Consider the following 19,511-nt stretch of genomic DNA (forward strand, 5'->3'; position numbering starts at 1 on the left):
TTTGGGTTTTTTATGCTTCCTCATGAAATTTAGGATTGATTTTTCTTTTCCTGCCAATAATGACATTGGGATTTTGATGAAATTACAATGAATCTGTACACTGCTTCCAGTAGCAGAGCCATTTTCACATTAGTTCTTCAAATCCGTAAACATGGAAGGTTTTCCCCGTTTCTGGTATCTTTTCTTTCTTTTAGGTTTCAGTTTTCGTTTAGTTTTCTTTCACCTTCTTAGTTTATTCCTTTTTCCCCCACTGAGACTAATCAGAATGGAGCCATTTTCCTGAATTCTTTTTCAGCCTGTTGTATATGAAAAATGTATCAATCTTATAAATTAATATAATTTCCTACTACACATTGCCAAGTGTTTTTTGGTAGAATCTTTAGTGTCTTTAGAGGATCATACAATCTGCAAACAGTTCATTTGAATTCTCTTCTCTATTTGAGTCCCTTTTATTTCCTTCCTTTGCTTTACTGTTCTATCAAGTACTACACTGCAGAGGAATAGAAACCCTTGTTATGTTTCAGATTGTAGAGGAATGACTTACAGTTTTCCCTCCATTTAATATGATGTTGGCTATAGATCTGTCATAGCTTTTATTATGTTGAGATATACTCCTGCTATACCTGGTTTCTTCAAAGCTTTTAACATGAAGAAATGTTGAATTTTGTCAAAGGCCTTTTCCATATCTGTTGAGATTATGTGATTTTTTTTGGGGGGGGGGCAGTGTCACGTGGCTTTAAATCAGGGCCTGGGTGCTGTCCCTCTACTCTTTTGCTCAAGGCTAGTGCTCTACCACTTTGAGGCACAGTTCTATTTCCAGTTTTTCTGGTGGTTAACTGGAGATAAGAGTCTCACAGGCTTTCCTGCTCAGATTGGGTTTGAACTGTGATCCTTAGATCTCAGCCTCCCGAGTTGCTAGGATTATAGGCATGAGCTACCAGTGCCTAGTGGATCATGAGATTTTTACCATATTGTTTATGTTATTAAATTTTATTGATTTATATACATTAAATCATCCTTGCTTCTATGAAATAAAAGCTACTTCATCATGGTGTATAATCTTTCTAATGGGCTTGCTGAATTTGTTGTAAACTTTGCATTCATGTTCATCATGGAAATTGGTCTGTTATTTTCTCCTTCTGTTTTTGTGTCCTTAATCTGGTTTTCAAGTTGAGTAATAATAGCTTTAGAGTTTGTTACTATTCCTTCCCTTGCTGATTTATGGAGTAGTTTGAGGAACATTGATGTTAATTCTTTAAAGGTATAGAAATCAGTTTCTCTGTTTGGGAGGCTATTAATGTTTGAACCTCATTGCTTATTATAGATATTTAAGTGGCTTACATCCTTTTAGTTCAATTTTAGTACACCAATTGACCTAGAAATTTACTTCTTTAGAAGATCTTCCTATTAGAATATTGTTTTTTTTTAAAGAACTCCAGATAATCTCCTGGATTTCTTTGGTATTTGTTGTGATTGTCCTCTTTCTCATCTCTATTTCTATTCATCTTCCTTTTCCTTTTTCTTTTGGTTAGACTGGACAAGTTTGTCAGTCTTAACAGGGTGAATACGTTTTACTACAAGACAGTTTCATTGTTAGTGCTGAAGGCTCAATGGTAGACTTTTTGTATACCATGCCGGAGACCTGGGTTCGATTCCAGCCACCCCAAGACTAAAACTTCGCTTTTCAGGCCCTAAATTTGATCCAATCTTTTACTATTCTAGGGCTTTTAATATGTAATTAAATTTTAAAAAGTTCAAAAAAATTGTCAGTCTTGCTTATCTATTCTATCTGTTAAAGAATCAACTTCTTTCACTTTTTTTTTTTTTTTTTTGCCAGTCCTGGGACTTGAACTTATAACCTGGGCTCCATCCCTGAACTTTTTTTTGCTCACAGCTAGCACTCTACCACTTGAGCCAGCACTACTTCTGGCTTTTTCTGTTTATGTGGGATTCATGCATGCTAGAGGCAAGTACTCTACCACTAAGCCGTATTCCCAGCCTTTTCACTGATTCTTTTTACTGTTTAGTTTCTATTGCTCATTTCCCTCTAATACTTATTATCCCTGTCTATGCTTTTAGGTTTGGCTTCCTGCTTTTCTAAGAGCTTGAGATGCATTGTTAGGTTAATTATTTGAAGTTTTTTTTTTTTTTTAATGTAGGTACTGATGGTATAAAGCTTCCTCTTAGCATGTCCTGCTATTTCCAAAAATTCTAGTAAGCTGTGTTTTTATTTTGGTCTTTGTGCTTCCCTTCCTTTCTTTTATGTCCAACTCCATGTTCAAAAGCGCAGTCTCCATGTGTTAGAATATTTTCCACAGTTTCTCGTGTAATTGATTTCCAGTTATATTCCACTGTGGTCTGAAAAAACATGAAAAACAGATGTCCCCAGTGGCTTATGCCTATAATCCTTGCTACTCCGGAGGCTGAGATCTGAGAATCTCAGTTTGAAGCCAGCCCAGGCAGGAGTCTGAGACTTATTTAGCTCCAATTAGTCACAGAACAATCCTGAAGTAGCACTGTGGTTCAAGTGATATGAGTGCTAGCCTTGAACAAAAGAGCTCAAGGACAGTGCCCCAGGCCCAGAATTCAAGACACAGGACTGGCAAAAAAAGAAAGAAAGAAAAACATGAGAATTTCAATTTCCTTACATTTAAGACTTTAACTCTGGAAATATATGATCTATTGGAAAAAGTTGAATGAACTGCTGAAGATATGTATTTTTCAGCTGTATGTGGAATATTCTGTAGCTATTAACCCATTTGGTCAGTAGGACCTATGAAGATGACTTGAATTTTTTTCCCTTTGGATGACCTATTTAAAGGTGAGTCTCCCACTATTGTGTTGGAGATTATCTGAGCTTTTTTGTTCAGTGATGTTTCTTTTATGAAATTTGATGCATTGACATTTGGTGTGTATGCTTACAATAGATAAATCTTCCTGTGGACTGTTTCTCTTTACCAATACAAAGTAACCTTCTTTGTCTCTTCTAACTTTGGTTTAAAGTCGGCTGTCAAATGAGCATGGCTAGTGTCTGCTAGCTTTTTTACGCCCATATTATAAAAAGAATTTATCGGCAAGGTGATGTACAGAGGGGTTACAGTTACATAAAGTAGTGATTACATTTCTTTCCTTTTTTGGGGGGGGGGGGGTCCGGTCATGGGGCCTGAACTCTGAGCCTGGGCGCTGTCCCTCAGCTCTTCAGCTCAAGGCTAGCGCTCTACCACTTGAGCCACAGCACTACTTCTGGCTTTTTTCTTTTTGCTTATGTGGTGCTGAGGAATCGAACCCAGGGCCTCAGGCATGCAAGGCAAACGCTCTACCACTGAGCCACCTTCCCAGCCCTGATGTATTTTTTTTTTGGGGGGGGGGATCGGTCATGGGCTTGAACTCTGGGCTTGGCTGCTATCCCTCAGCTCTTCAGCTCAGGGTGAGCACTCTACCACTTGAGCCACAGCGGCACTTCCATGATTACATTTCTTGTCTAACTTGTTACCCCTTCTTTCATTCTCCCCTCTTTCCCTCCCCACAATCCCGCCCCCCTGCAAGTTGTACAGATCATTTCCAACATATTGTCTTGTGAGTATTGCTGTTGCCAAGGTTCCCCCTTTGTCCTTTGTTTCACCCTGCTTGCTTTTGAGCTGCATATGCTTCCAAAGCCATTTTCTTTCCATTTAAGCTAGAGTATGTCAGTGATATGTGTTCCCCGCAGACACCAAATAGTTGAGTCTTGTTTTTAAATCCAGTTCGTCAATTTGTCTTTTTTGCTTGAAACCTAAAGCCATTAAGATTCAGTGTTATTGTGAAAAAGTATTTAGTAATTCTGCCACTCTGTTGTTTTGATTATCTGTACTCATTTGCTTATCTATTCATCTGGTGAGGTTTTCTACTATATTTTCATTGTTACATCTATTTTGCTCTTCTGTGTGTGAAATTCCTAGCCACTTGTCAGTATGGTTTAATGGGAATGATAACACCTCCCTCACCAGGTGCTATAAAAATTGAATGCAACAAGGTAACACAATGCCTAATAATATTTGAAAGTTATCTAAGATAGCATTAACTTCTTTCACTTATTAGTCCTGCAAGTGGCTTTCTATGGCTCAAGATGCCTCAATGAGCATAAAAAGGAAGACTAGCACTGATTAAGGAGTTTCCATATTCTAGGTTCACTTTAACAATACATGCTTCATCTCCAGGAATTTTTACTGAAAGACTCAATTCTTATGTAGTATACAAATTCTTATGTAGTGTATAAAGGGGAGCTCTTAATTATTGCAGTACTTACACCTCAATTCCCAGTATTTTTTTTTTTTTAATGTATGAGAATGGTAGAAGATTAGAAAAATCCATTTACACGGGAAGGTTCCTATGTCATAATGAAGAAAACTCTTGCTGGGCATCAGTGGCTCACACCTGTAAACCTACCTCCTCAGATGTCTTAGATTTGAGGATTGTGGTTTAAAGCCAGCCCAGGCAGAAAAAGTCTGAGACTCTTATCTCCAATTAACCACTAGAAAAAACTGGAAATGGAGCTGTGCCTCAAAGTGGTAGAGCACTAGCCTTGAACAAGAGAGCTCAGGGACAGTGTCCAGGCCCTAAGTTCAAGACCCAGGACCAGTACAAAAAGAGAAAAAGAAAGGGGGGGGGAGGAAGGGAGGAGAAAAGAAAAAAAAAAAACCCTCTCATTATTCATTAGTGTTCATTCAATAACATCTGTGTGAACTACTATGACAAAGGCATTCTACTACTGATATGTGCAGATTCAAGAATTTCACAAAATACCTTGGTTAAGTCTTACAGAAGAAATTCATACACTATCTTATTACTCTTAGACATGTGCAGAAATGTAGAGAATTAAGTATTGGTATCCATACTAACTCCCCATTACAAATGGAAAAAAACAATCATCCACAATGTATAAAGCTTATTCAATAAGTTGACTGACCACTAATCATTTTGAGTTTAATGAGTTCTATAAATATGAGTATTGCAGCTGAGGACCTGTATTTTAAACAAATATAAAAATTTTAAATCTGAATTCCATTACTGGAAATTTTAAGTATTTGGAACAAGTTAGACATGTGGATTTTTTTCAGCTGTAAATTTTACACTAAAGTTAGATCAAATATATCCAATAAAATCTTAAGTATCTGAGTTGTGTTTAAGGTATAAATGAATTTCAATCACTTTGAGGAAAAAATCATGAAAAGCTTTTAATATTGATTAAATGCTAATGTAATATTTGAAGTATATTTAAATAAATTTCATGTTTTACTTTTCAATGGAGCAACCAGAACCTTTTATTTTTTTGGTCGGTCGTGGGGCTTGAACTCTGGGCTTGGTGCTATCCCTGTGCTCTTCAGCTCAAGGCAAGCGCTCTACTGCTGGAGCCACAGCACCACTTCCGGTTTTCTAGTGGTTAATTGGAGATAAGAGTCTCACAGACTTTTCTGCTGGGGCTGGCTTTGAACCAGCCTCCAGTAGCTAGGATTACAGGCGTGAGCCACCGGTGCCCAGCTCAGAACCTTTTAAAGTACACAGATAATGTTTTATTTCTCTTTGACAACACTGCTATAGTAACATTTTTTTTAATAAAGCAGAAGTTCTTATTTCCAATGACAAACATTCTTTTTTTTTTTGACAAACATTCTTATAACAAAACTTCAACAATGTGAGAATTCCTCGAAGCTTCTGAGCTTCAACAATTGACTTCAATCACTCTATAGCAAATTGGAATCTTTCTTGTATTTGCCTGCCTGCAAATTAGCTTTAGTTCTATCATTACATGAAAATACAACAAAACTTTGAAGAACATTTTAAAAGATTGATATTTATAACCAATTATAGGAACAAATTCATCTCTGCTTTTCTGAGTAAGATAAATATAGAAGCAACATATAAAGTAATAAGGAGGCTTCCTTTGCCTTGAACAAAAGCAAAACAATGACAAATGGCCCTCCTATGTATGCGGTGAAGTCTATCTTTCAAGTGCTCATCTATTGTCTTACTGCAACAGAACTAATTCTCAGCCATTCCACATTTGCAACTAGATTAGTTGCTTAATTTTTCATTGCTTTGACCTAAATGTTTAAAAATTCTTAAAAATTACTTAAATTTTTAAAACTTTAAAATTCTTAAATTTTAACATGGTAAAACAAATCATGGAATGAAATAAGTACATAAGCATTACACCGTCAGCTACAACACTATAGACTGAAATCAACTGAATTCAACAAGAGACCTTGCACAGCAGATTCTGATGAATGTAACAAGTTTGTCCAAAGTTATCACTGGGATGAATGAACTCAATGTTTATTTTTTCTAAGTCTGTACTTTTCTCAAAATTTTAAGAAAAATAACAAAGATTTTTACTTGGAAGTGAAAACTTGTTGCTTCTAACATCAGAGAAACATGGCAGGGACAGAGGGAGTTGTGGTTAAAATATTACAAGTTTTATGTGGGAAAATTCTAACGATGACTTTCATGGACTATCTAGAGGGGAATATTATGTCCCAATGGAAATCAGTTTAAGGTACTTCAACGATCTTTTACTCATTCATTCATCCATTCGGTGGTACTGGAGTTTGAACTCAGAGAGCCTCATACTAACATTTTGTTTTTTTAGGCATTTTTTTCCCCTCTGAACTTCAAAAGGTTGTAGAAGAGGTTACAATTTAACATGTCCATCTAAGTGTCTAGTGCTTCTTGGTCGTTACTCCTTCCATCATTCTCCTCCATCCTAAATGTTCCTTCCCTCTGACTCATTTCACATTTCTTACTTCCTTTATCACGTAAGTACAATGAGTATTCTTGCTGTACGTGTTCCCTGTTTTTTTGTTTTTCTTTTGTCGGTAGTGGTGCTTGAACTCTGGGCCTGGCCGCTGTCCCTCAGCTCTTCTGCTCAAGGCAAGCACTCTCTACCACCTGAGCCACAGCACCACTTCCGGTTTTCTGGTGGTTTATTGGAGATGAGTTTCACAGACTTTCCTGCCCAGGCTGGCTTTGAACCGTGATCCTCAGATCTCAGCCTCCTGAGTGGCTAAGATTAATTAATCCGCCTTCCTTCTTACTTTTCACCCCTACCAATCTTATTTCAGGATCCTGATATTTATTTCATTAAACTGCTAATTTTTCAAAAGATTTACTCCATGGAGTTTAATTCCTGCATACATTATACTTTAGTCAATTAAATTGTGCATACTAGTATATGCAGTATTATTTTCAAAATATGGTCCATAGTTTACATATACAAAAGACCAGATCAAGCCTAGACATTCATGGAACTAAAATGTTGCTCCAAAAAGCAAAATCAATGGCTGGGAAGGTGAGTTAATAGTAGAGTGCTTGTCTAGCATGCATGAAGCCCTGGGTTCGATTCATCAGTACCATATAAACAGAAAAGGTTAGAGTGGAATTGTGGCTCAAGTGGTAGAATGCTAGCCTTGAGCAAAAAAAGGAGCTTAAGGAGAGTGCCCAGGCCCTGAGTTCAAGTCCCAGGACTGGCAAAAAAAATAAAAAGTGAAACTGAAACAAAACTATGCATAAAGTTTTTTTTTTATTTCATGTATGATTTGCTTCATCTAAAAAAAAAAATGTTACTAGCTAGATGCTACTGGCTCATGCCTATAATTCTAGCTACTCAGGAGGCTAAGATCTAAGGATCAGTTTGAAGCCAGCCTGGACAGGAAACTCTGTAAGACTCTATTTCTCTAAATCACAGAAAAAGCCAAAAGTGGTACTAAGGCTCAAGTGGCAGAATGCTAGTCTTGAGCAAAAGGAGCTCCGGGCCAACGCCCAAGCCCAGAGTGCAAACCTCAGGACAGACATTAAAAAAAAAGTTTCTGTAAGAAAAGTTTTATCAGCACAAAACACAAATGTTCAGGAATATTCCTTTGTTAAGCACCATTTTATTTAAAACAATCCTATCAATAATAAATAGTAGGTTGGGCATGGGGAATGTATGCCTGTAATCCTGGCATTCAGGAAACTAAAGCAAGAGAATCAAGTGTTCAAGGCTAGCCAGGGCTAGCTACTTAGTGAAACCCTGCCCTTGCACTCAAAAAAAAAAAAAAGTCAGACTTGCCTTGTTTTGTATGTTTATTTTTTTTTCTTCTCAGAGATTTTTTTTTTTTTTTTTTTGGTCATGGGGCTTGAACTCTGGGCTTGGGCGCTGTCCCTCAGCTTTTCAGCTCAAGGCTAGCGTTCTACCACTTGAGCCAGCACCACGTCTGGCTTTTTCTGCTTATGTGGTGCTGAGGAATCGAACCCAGGGCCTCATGCATGCAAGGCAAGCACTCTACCACTAAGCCACCTTCTCAGCACCTCTCAGAGAATTTTTGTTTAATTCACAGTAAATCTGAGCAGAAAGTAGAGTTCTCACCTATGGTCTATGTGTTTGTTTTTAATGTTTTGGTTAGATGAACAGCTTAGGAAAAAGAGGGAAGAGTATAAAGTAGAGAGGACTAATCTCTCTTGGCTACGAAAACTATCTTGAATCAATCATCCTACAATCTACCATTACCAGAAGCCTGAAAATGGCAGCTGACTAGAATTTGTAGTACTGAATTCTGTGACTTAGCAGCAGCTTAAGAGGCCTAGAAAGAATCTTACTCTAAAAGGAAAGGGGTATTAATCTGTAGGCTAAGGTTCTGACCAATGGGTCTTGAACACATGGCCTGGGTGCTATCCCTGAGGTTTTTGGTCAAGGCTAGTGCTCTACCACTTTGAGCCACAGATCCACTTCCAATTTTCTGGTAATTAGAGATAAGAGACTCAGTGACTTTCCTGCCTGGGCAGGCTTTGAACCATAGTTCTCAGATCTCAGCCTCCTGAGTAGCAAGGATTATAGGCGTGAGCCACCAGCACCTCACTTGTTGATTTTTTTGGGGGGGGGTCCGGTAGTGGGGGCTGAACTCTGGGCCTGGGCGCTGTCCCTCAGCTCTTCAGCTCAAGGCTAGCACTCTACCACTTGAGCCACAGCGCCACTTCCGGCTTTTTTCTTTTTGCTTATGTGGTGCTAAGGAATCGAACCCAGGGCCTCAAGCATGCAAGGCAAGCGCTCTACCACTGAGCCACCTTCCCAGCCCCTGCTTGTTGATTTTTTAAATGCTTGAATAGCTCTATATAAGATTTAGATGAGCCGGGCGCTGGTGGCTCACGCCTGTTATCCTAGCTACTCAGGAGGCTGAGATCTGAGGATCGAGGTTCAAAGCCAGCCCGGGCAGGAAAGACCGTGAGACTACTATCTCCAATCAACCACCAGAAAACTGGAAGTGGCGCTGTAGCTCAAGTGGTAGAGCGCTTGCCTTGAGCTGGAGAGCTGAGGGACAGCGCCCAGGCCCAGAGTTCAAGCCCCACGACCGACAAAAAAAAAAAAAAAGATTTAGATGAGGTCAAATTCACTGTATAATGCACATAAAAACATAAGATGTGGGCTGGGGTATAGCTCAGTGGTACATCTACCATAAGACTTTAGATTTGCCCCCTCATCAAAAAAAAAAAAAAGGGCCGGGCACCGGTGGCTTACGCCTGTAATCCTAGCTACTCAGGAGGCTGAGATCTGAGAATCACGGTTTCAAGCCAGCCCAGACAGGAAAGTCCGTGAGACTCTTATCTCCAATAAAACACTAGACAACAGGAAGTGGCACTGTGGCTCAAGTGGTAGAGCACTAGCCTTGAGCTGAAGAGCTGAGGGACAGCATCCAGGCCCAGAGTTCAAGCCTCACGACTGACAAAGAAAGGAAGGAAGAAAGGAAGGAAGGAAGGAAGAAAGAAAGAAAGAAAGAAAGAAAGGGAGGAAGGGAGAGCGAGAGAAAGAAAAAGAGTTAGAGAGAGAGAGAGAGAGAGAGAGAGAGAGAGAGAGAGAGAGAGAGAGAGAAGCTACAGATGATGGGAAGCAAAGCAAAACACATCAGCAGAGACTAAAATATATATGCATGCCCTCCAACCCAGGCTTCTACTTATAGTTATAAAACAAGAAGAAATACACATAGGGAAGTAGTATATAGTAAGGTATTACGTAGAAACAACCTGTTGTAAAAATAGCTTAAGTAAACAAATGGAAAACTGTGCAATGGTCATTAATAGTGGAATGGATAGCATTTAAGTCACATAATAGACTACTACTCAGTAGTTAAAAATAAAAAAAAATCACTCCCCCCAAACAAACTCAAAAAGTACTGAAGGCTGTACCAAGGCATAGCATTTTATATAAAAATCTAAAGCCCATCAACAAAAAGTAGAGCTGAGGCTCAAGCAGTAGAGCACTAGCCTTGAGCAAAAAATCTCCAGGGCAGTGCTCAGGCCCTGAGTTCAAGCCCCAGGACCGGCACACACATACATAAGTTCACCAATGAAGTATCTGTTATTAAGGCTTCCATATGTATAGCTGAAAGTATGAAAGTACCAATAAGAATGAAATCTACTTATTTTGGGTGCTGGTAGAAATTTATCTGAGTCCTGTGCTCCTAAAAAGCAGTGGTTATAAAAATCCACCCTCATTCATTCCTATTTTTCTGAATAACTGAAGATAGGCTTGTTGTATATATATACTGTAAGATAAGACCTGTTCTCATCCTTCCTCAAGACTCCCTGGTTTACTCCTCCCAGGATCTCTTTGGCCTTGGGAAGATCTTTCTTAATGAATATTCTAAATTATAGCAATCTGGAAAAAAAAAAAAACTTAATAGGCTACATTAAGTCTTTAAACAAAGAGATGTTTTCTCTAGGGAAGAAAGGGAGAAGGAATGGGAAAAACAAGCTACCATTTAGTTGTTAATTATTATAAATGAAATATGACAAAATTAGCCTCTTTTTTTGGGGGGGGGTTGTTTGCTGGTGATAGAACCTAAGACCACATACTAGGCAAGTGCTCTACCACTGAGCTTCTTGCTACATTCCCAGCCTTAATCTTTTTTCTCTCTTTAATACAAAAGGACCTTGACTCTATGTTTGGTGGTTAAAATTAATGTTAAAGTATGATTGCAGGGTCACAAAAAGTGATCTTCTCCTATTCTATTATTCCATTCCAATCGGTTTTCGCATATATCAAATAGGCACATCATCACTTTCACCAAGTTGTTCTAAGTAAAATTGTTTTTACTAACCACCAAGTAGAAGATTTTATTCAGTCTATGTTAATAAGCTCAGTTTGTTAGAGTACCATTCTGTTTATGGTAAGGTTAGAGTTAGGTAGATTGCCAGGTAGACTTTTAACTGTTCTAGGGGGTAGTATATATTCCTACTTTACAGAGAAGCATGTAGCTATGCTACAATTGCTTAACAAGGCCATAGGAGGAGTTAGGCAAGTCTATATAGCCAATGTATCAATCTACATCAACTAGAACAAATAACCCTAGGAACTTGATAGACTGGTAAATCATCTTTGCACATACAAGGAAGCTGGCAAGCTCAGTAAACACAGAGGAAAGTTTTATTTGGGGTGTGTAAATGTGGTTCATGTGGAGGTACACTTGGGGTGGGAAGGGACACTTTATAGTGAGTGAGACCTTTGAAATCATGAAATTTCTTAAAGTGTTCAAGTGAGTCAATTCCAGTTTGCTTTTCCCCCCAAGTGTTTCTGAATGACTTACTGAGGACTAGGAAGTAATTCTGTTTATTTAGAACAAACCAATTACTAGTTAAAATTTAACTCAAGAGAAATGTACTTATTACTTGACTTATGAAATGATAACCTCTCTGCCAAACACCGTAATAATAAAGTTTTATTTAGAAATAAAAATGTTAGGGGAAAAAAAAAAACTTGCCAGGCAACAGTGGCTCATGCCTGTTATCTTTAGCTCCTCAGGAGGATTGTAGTTTAAGGCAACATGGGATTGGAAAGTCTATGAAACTCTTATATCCAGAAAAAGCTCAGGGACAGTGCCCAGGCCCCAAGTTGAAGCCTTAAGGACTGGCATAAAACAACAAAAACTGCAACCAAGCAGCTAACCAACAAATCTAAATAGTTTTAAAAACATAGAGAACGTGGCGTTCAGAATGAAGTATGATGCTTTCTGTGTCTAAGACCAAATGTAAAAGCAATCTTTATAAATGGTTGGTTTGTGCTCTAAATTCTTTGCAGGCATCCAACAGAAGTAGGTTTTAAAAGCATCTAGAAGCCCGGCGCTGGTGGTTCAGGCCTGTAACCCTAGCTACTCAGGAGGTGGAGATCTGAGGATCACAATTCAAAGCCAGCCCGGACAGGAAAGTCTGTGAGATTCTGATCTCCAATAAACCACTAGAAAACTGCAATTGGCACTGTGGCTCAAGTGGTAGAGCACTCATCTTGAGCTGAAGAGCTGAGGGACAGCACCCAGACCCAGAGTTCAAGTCCCACGACCGACAAAAAAATAAATAAATATCTTAGTTTGAACTCAAGGCCTGGTGCTTCCCTAGGCTAGCACTAACCACCTGAGCCACAATGTCCAGACCTTTTTTAGTTTTTTTTTTTAAAAAAGGTCTTGAGTTTTTGCTGGGGACTGACCTCATACCTAAATCTTTCTACCTATATAATAGCTCTCTTATAGCTCGGTTCCCACATGCCTGGCTTGATGGGTAAGACAGGATCTAACTTTTTTAAATGTTTTGTCCAGGGTTAGTCTGGAACCTTAGTCCTCCTGATCTCTACCTCTAGAGTAGCTAGGATTACAAACATTCACCCAAGGCCTATATTTAATCGTTCACTTGGCCCACAAAGTATTAGGAGGTACTAGGCTCTTCACTTTATCTAAAAATATGTGGTGGAAAATGACTTAAACTGAAAACACCCCTCCCACTTCACTTTTTCTACCTAATATTTAAAAAGACCCTAGTTGTAAAGAGTGGGGGAGGGAGGGAGTGCCATTTCCCCTTCAGCCATACAAACAAACAAGCAAACAAACTTGGTCACTCTTCCCAAGCTTCATTCCCAAATAAAATCTGTTAAGTTCTATTTCTGCCCTTTCGTTATTCTAATCCCCTCGTGACTCAGTTTCCTTACAATGGGAGTCTAGAAGCAAAGCTTTAAGGACTTAATTTTAAGTACTAAGTAAACATGTTTGGTCCTGTTTTCAATCAGAAAAGAAAAGTCTATATTAGCAGGAAAAAAAAAAGATGTTAAATCAGAAGATACTAGACTAAGCTCCAGTCCTCTGAAGGCATTTGCATCACTGGTGAAGGTCAAATTTATTAGTACTCAAAGCCCTTCGATTAAGTCTTTTAGTAAAAACAGGATAGTGCCTACCTTTAAAACCTTGAAGAGGTTAAAGAGACTTAAGATGCTGATTCTCTTTGTAGCTTATAGCACTAAACCAAAGGACAAAAAAAACTACATGCCAAACCCTAATTACACATCGTTAGTCATCAAGAAACTACCTGTTAGTCTCTCTTTTTTTTCCTCCTTTCCACTAATGAGCCAGCCTGTATCAGTAAGAAAGTTTCAACACCTCAGTGAAAACCAAAATTGTTCTCAAGTGAAAACACTGTGTATTCGGACAAACTGGAACCAACTGTTTCCAGGCAGACAGACGCAGTTAACAGTGGAATATTTCAAGCAAAGCCTGGGGAGGCTTTGCCCTGCAAATCATTGACCAAAAATGGTAACAGTGTGTGCAGACCAAAGAAAATGACAAACTGTTTCACCTGATGGTCTAGGAGAGACGACTGCTTTACAACAGTTTCCAGCCACTGCTCAGAGGAGAGAAATTATGTAAATTTAGGAAAAATCGCCATCTCGGATGCATTACATATGTTTCCTTCCAGTCACTCGAGTAATTAAAAAAAAAAAAGCTTTTAAAATCTGATTAATAGGACCAAGCCTTCTCCTCCCTTTCATGCCAAGTTATGGCAGAACTGTCCATAAGGTTAAAAGAAAAGCACAGTAAGCACGGATGGACGGATCGGACAGGGGAGGGTTAAAAGAGACAGTGCCAGATTCGACCAGCACCACGAGAGTGCTGCTGGAAGCTGATTGTCAGATACGACAGACAAAGCGCCGGCCCGGCCGGCCCCCGCCTCCCACTCCTGCCAGGGTCGCGCTCGTCGGCCATCATCACGCCCTCCACCGCGGCTCAATGAAGGCCTCATTTTCCTCACTGAGATTAAAGTGAGAACTGTGGTCGACAAAAATGCACACGGGTCGGTGAGCGAAACAGCAGCGGAGAAACCCGCCCCGAGAGGAGCCCGAGGCGGGCTTCCCGGCCCGCGCCCCGCCCCGCGGTCTGCAGCCCTCCGGATCGATTTCATCAAGCGGTGGGAACGTCGAACCCAGGGCCGGTGGAACCGAGGCCCGGCCGGGAGACCGAGCCACAGTGCGGGCCGGCGGCCTGGACGCCAGTGGGCGCAACGCCGAGGCCGGGGAACCGCCCAGGAGTGCGGAGCCCAGCGCGGGCGACCGCGGCCGGCAGAGTGCCGCAGCCCTCCCTCCTTGCCGCGGGCGGGGACGCGCCTCACGCCCCTCGCTCCGGCCAGACCCCGCGGCGCCCCGGGCGCCCACCGCCCTCAGCCGCCGCGGCCTACACCTCGAGCTCTCCCCACTCACCATCTTGGCTGGGGCGGTCACAGGGACTCAGGGGGGGGAAGGGAGACGGCCGGCGCCGAGTCTTCAGAGCGTCCTCCTCGCGGCGGCGGGACTGACCGAACGAGCGCAGAGCCGACGCGGCGGCGCGAGCCTACCAAGGGAGGGGTAGAAGGGGGGGGGCGAGGACGCGCGCTTCGCGTCGGGCTGAAATGCGGCTGCGCACGCCACGCACCGCCCGTCGTTGCTACGCAACCGGCCGGCTTTAGCCACGCCCCACTCCTGCGGCCGAACGGACTGCGGACTGCTGGGGTGGGGAACGCAGGCCTCCCACACCTGCTCCGCGCTGGCGGGGCGGAGTCTCCAGTCACCAGCTCTGGTCTTTGGGGAGGAGAGTGGGGAGGGGAAGGGGAGCCGTGGGTGGGTCCTCCCGGACCTGCTGGCGAGGGCTGGACAGACTAAGGATGGATGACTCAGGTGGACCAACCGGTTTCCCCCCAGCCCCGCACCCCGTCAGGAACGAGGCCACGTGACGCCCCGCCCACTGCGCAGCCGTTGCCCATACATAGAAGCGGCCACCTGGGCAGGTGTGCGCGCCGCCGAGGACGGAGCGGGGCGGAGGACGGAGTGGGGGCCGGGCTTGGGGCGGGGGAAGGGAAGGGGGACTGGGAGGAGGGCCTGGCGGGAGGGAGGGCCGGCGGGAGCCCGCGCCGCGGCCAGGAGCCGGCGTCCCGCATTTTTTTGCCTACTTTGGTAGGATTCCCGCCACCCTCCCCTGATTGGCCAGCCCGACGCGTCCGGCCTTGGCTGAAAGAGGAAAAAAAAAAAAAGTGCACATTTTTTCCTTCCTCCCGTGGCAGCCGTGGCTGTCGTGAGTGCGCCGTGAGTCACCGTTCATTCCAGGTCTGCAACACAGGAGTGATTGATTTATCTTTGGGAACCGTCGGGGGGGGGGGCGGGAAGACCCGGCCGGCCCCCGGGGGTGTGGCTGGGAGACGCCTGCCCGGACTTGGCACGGTGGCTTCTGCCCCTCTGCATTTTTAAATTGAGGATTCTGCTTTTCTAAGGGGTGGGCTGCACGGAAGCACAGTGTTCAGAGGGTCCCAGGGAAACCCAATGGTGGTGGTTTTGTGTGTGTGTGTAATAGGAAAGAATTTACAACTGGGATGATTAACTTTATTTTTCAGTTCTATTTCATTTAAGCTACTGAGAACACGGTGGTAATGTCTACCAGAACTATTTTATTTCTCCAAATTTGGACTAGCGGATCGGAGCCTGTGTGTGTGTGTGTGTGTGTGTGTGTGTGTGTGTGTGTGTGTGTGTGTGTGTGTGTGTGTGTGTGTGTGTGTGTGTGTGTGTGTGTGTTCCTGTGTGTGGGTTTAGTTCAGCCCACTGAGCCTGGAAACTCAGTCGTCATAACTTTTCTTCAAGACAGTAAGCAAGTTGTGGCTATTTTAAGCCTGCTCCACTTGCTACTGTTTTGTTTTGTTTTGCTTGGCAAGCCAGAAGACTGGCAGTCAGAATCACCTGGTGAACCTGTTCAAATTCAAATTTATAAGTGAGAGACCTGACCTGGTTGGTGGGAATGGGTGGGGGGAGGGGGGGGAATTACACTGGATAACTGTTGAGAAACAACTCTTTATCACCCCCCTGCATCTGGAAGCAAGATAATTAGCTTGCTTGCTTGCTTCTTTCCCTTTCCTATTTATGCCAGTCTTGGGGCTTGGACTGAGAGCCTGGGCTCTGTTCTGAGCTTTGTGCTTTGAACCACAGCTCCACTTCCAGCTTTTTTTGTTGTTGTTGTTGTAGTTACATGGAGAAGAGTGTCTCACAGTCTTCCTGCCCAGGCTGTTTTTGAACCATGATCCTCAGATCTGTCTCCTGAGGATTACATGAGTATAAGCCAACACCACCAGACTGGCTGGCCTGGCAGCCTGCCTGGCCTGCCTGCCTGCCTGCCTTCTTTCTCCCTTCTCCTTCCCCTTCCCTCCTTCCTTTTTATTGTCTGTCTACAGTTCATTGGCCTCCAGTAAATATGAAGCTTCCTTTCCTAGTCCAGAATTGAAGCATGCTGTTATATGGACACATGACTGCCTGCTCTTTCTTTCACCTGATCGATTTCCATCCTCTGCTCTGCCACAGAGTCTACCTAAACCCACTGTTTGCCTGCTTAAAGTTTTCTGTGGCTTCTTCCAGAATTCTCAGCAAGCCAAACTTTTCTGTCTTGAGCCTCAGCCTGTCTTTCCTATCTCTTCCAAGCTTCCAAAGTTTCTACTGTCCTTCCCAGACAAAACTTCTCATTCTAGTGCCTTAAAAACAATAAATATGGGCTGGGAATGTGACTTAGTGGTGGAGTGCTTGCCTAGCATGCATGAAGCCCTGGGTTTGATTCCTCAGTACCACATACACAGAAAAAGCCAGAAGTGACACTGTGGCTCAAGTGGTAGAGTCCTATCCTTAAGCCAGAGAAGCTCAGGATCAGTCCCCGGGCCCTGAGTTCAAGCCCCAGGACTGGCAAAATAAATAAAAATAATAATAAATAAAAACAGGGTCTCACTGTGTAGCCCAAGCTTACTTCAAACTTGGGATTCTCCTGCCTCAATTCTCCTGAATATTGGAATTTACAGGAATACCACCAAGCCCAGCCCGTAACGTTTCTTGTTAAAGTTAACGTGATGATGGATCTTTTTCTCAGCCTGGAGTGTTACTTGGTGACTTTGCCTTATCATCCCTTGAAATTACTGTAAAGCATACCAGTTACTCTATTTACTCTCAGTGCACAGCTGTCACAATATTTCAGTGACTAGCTTGTGAATGGCCTTTTTGCATACATATACTAGTACACCTCTTAGGGACAAATAAGAGAATTAAGTATTTAAGGCTAGACTAAATGATTTCTTTAAAATATATGTGGAAAGAATGTTCCATATGTGGTTTTTTTTCTGTAATGTAAGATGACATGGAGAGTTGCCAACATACACTGCTGAATAAATGAACAAAATCAAGCTGTATGTATGTTTTCAATGTTCTGTATTGCAGACTTCAAAATAATGGTTTAAGCCACCATCAAATATTAATATGTGAGCTTATTTTACAATGGAAGTAATTTAGACTTTGTATATTGATTTGATATAATGTTTAAGATTGAGTCTATACCCTATGCTTTGCTGTGCATAAATTCCTTTCCTAGGGTCACCTAATTGTCAACAATGGGTACAAGAACACATTCTAGGCAGTAAAAAGAAAGTAAAAAGTGAACCTCCTCACCTTTTAAAGAAACTTCCCTCCCCAGAAGTACCAACAAAAGTTTCTGCTTTTATTACATGCCTGCGAAGGAGACTGGGAAATGTCTTATTTCCTGACCATTCATGTGCTTGGGTAAGAAATTGGGATACCTTCCTGAAATACTTCATCCTACCTTTGGATATTGGTTAGAAAGTAAACTACACTTTTTTAATCCAAAGATCCTGTCTTCTGTGTATGTTAAAATTACAAGTTCTGTTTTCAACCCCCCCCCCCAAAAAAAATAGAAATTGGAGTTCCTTTACTAAGGGTTACTAAGGGAGAGAAATGGAGACTGAGAAATACCAGCAGTGACTACCATGGGTAGATATAATTGATCTCATACAACAGATAAGGTAAGATGAAGAAATACTCCTTGGGAGCCTAGAAGCATAAGCAGTGACATTCAAGCATATAGCCCTTCCCATCAGGCCACACAGGCCTCACCCATGGGTGAGGCTGAAGAGAACAGGTGTGTCCCATGCTTCAACAACAGATGGTTACTGGCAAAACTAAACGAAGGGAAACGAAGGAAAAGATGGACATCCCTTTACCTACTGCCCATAACCCAAACCTGATGGGTCAGGCAGCCTCAAGTCTTGGCCATATATTGTAGGAAAAAGACTAAATGTATTTGGAGTATGCTCATGGAAATGATCTGTACCACATGATTTCTCTACAGAGTAAGTTGTTGGCAGAATAAGTTGTACATAAACCATGAGAAAATGGAGTAGACAGTATCACAGCAATCATTTTCAAGTTTCCTATCATGGCCATTTTTTTTTATATTTCTGGTGGAGGTGTCCTTTGAGTTCCTTTACTAGACAAGTTGGGTTTCTTCGATTGAATCATTTGTCATCTCTCCTCCCATGCCCAGAAGAAGGGAAAACTAGGAAGCTAGAATAATAGAGGAAATAAGGAAGCACTGTGAAGCTCAAACACGTATTAATACAACTTTTTACACCTCTGCAGGGCTCTAGTGTAATCTTGACATTACCTGGCAGCCTCTGCATTGGATACTTCGCAAGCTGTAATGTTTTCCCACCACAGTAGCAATAAGAGAGGCAGAAGTCTACAAAGGGACAGGACAGCAAATGGGTCCCAGCTAGAGTTCACCACTACCAGCTATGCTAGGCATTTCTCTATCATTCCCTTTCCATTAGGGCATATAGTATAGCCCTACTTTGTCTAAAAGGACTCAAGCTTTAAAAAAAAAAAGGCCCCTTGCTTTTGGATGTTAAAATTTACTGTAAGTTTCTAGTCATTCTTTCCTTTGATATTTTTTTTTATTATACTCAGTCCTTGAGCTTCTTGGCATTTTAAAGGGTTGAATTCATTTTGTCTCTCTTGAAACCAATTCTTGTTTTTTTTTTATTTGTCCCATTTGAGCCTTTCTAACAGTATTTTTCTTCAGAAGCACAATCACCAGAACTGTAGACAGAAGGTGGCATCCTTACGAAAAATAGGAAATAATGTGTATGAGGACCCATTTGTGTTGAATGCATAAACACAAACTGCAGCCTTTTGTTGAGATCAACTGTATATGTACATGTAAAAGATTGGAAGGTTTTGTGCCAGTACTAGAGCTCGAGCTTGACCTGGTCACTGTCCCATTGTTTTTTTGCTGAAGGCTTATGCTCTAACACTTGTTTCATTTCTAAGGTGGAGGGTTTTAAACTGATAAACAGTGTGATATGGACTCTGAGCTTGGTGTGTATAAATCTGTCTATGGGAT

The 19,511-nt window shown here is 41.8% G+C and overlaps 2 protein-coding genes across 2 annotated transcripts in view; one reads left to right on the forward strand and one right to left on the reverse strand.

Moving 5' to 3' along the window:
• Positions 1–14,655, reverse strand: part of LOC138803709 (destrin) — a 29,403-nt gene extending 14,748 nt beyond the window's left edge. Inside the window, exon 1 of the mRNA XM_069987781.1 lies at positions 14,519–14,655. Coding sequence (XP_069843882.1) covers positions 14,519–14,521 — 3 coding nt within the window. The 5' untranslated portion in view covers positions 14,522–14,655. The remainder of the gene's footprint in view (positions 1–14,518) is intronic.
• A 605-nt stretch (positions 14,656–15,260) lies between these two features.
• The window catches only part of LOC138803694 (filensin-like), a 58,273-nt gene continuing 54,022 nt past the window's right edge, over positions 15,261–19,511 (forward strand). Inside the window, exon 1 of the mRNA XM_069987752.1 lies at positions 15,261–15,397. The gene's annotated coding sequence lies outside the window, so the exon portion shown is untranslated. The remainder of the gene's footprint in view (positions 15,398–19,511) is intronic.

The sequence above is a fragment of the Dipodomys merriami genome, unplaced genomic scaffold (genome assembly GCF_024711535.1).
Source record: "Dipodomys merriami isolate MVZ:Mamm:240054 unplaced genomic scaffold, mDipMer1.0.p SCAF_346, whole genome shotgun sequence".
Taxonomy (NCBI): domain Eukaryota; kingdom Metazoa; phylum Chordata; class Mammalia; order Rodentia; family Heteromyidae; genus Dipodomys; species Dipodomys merriami.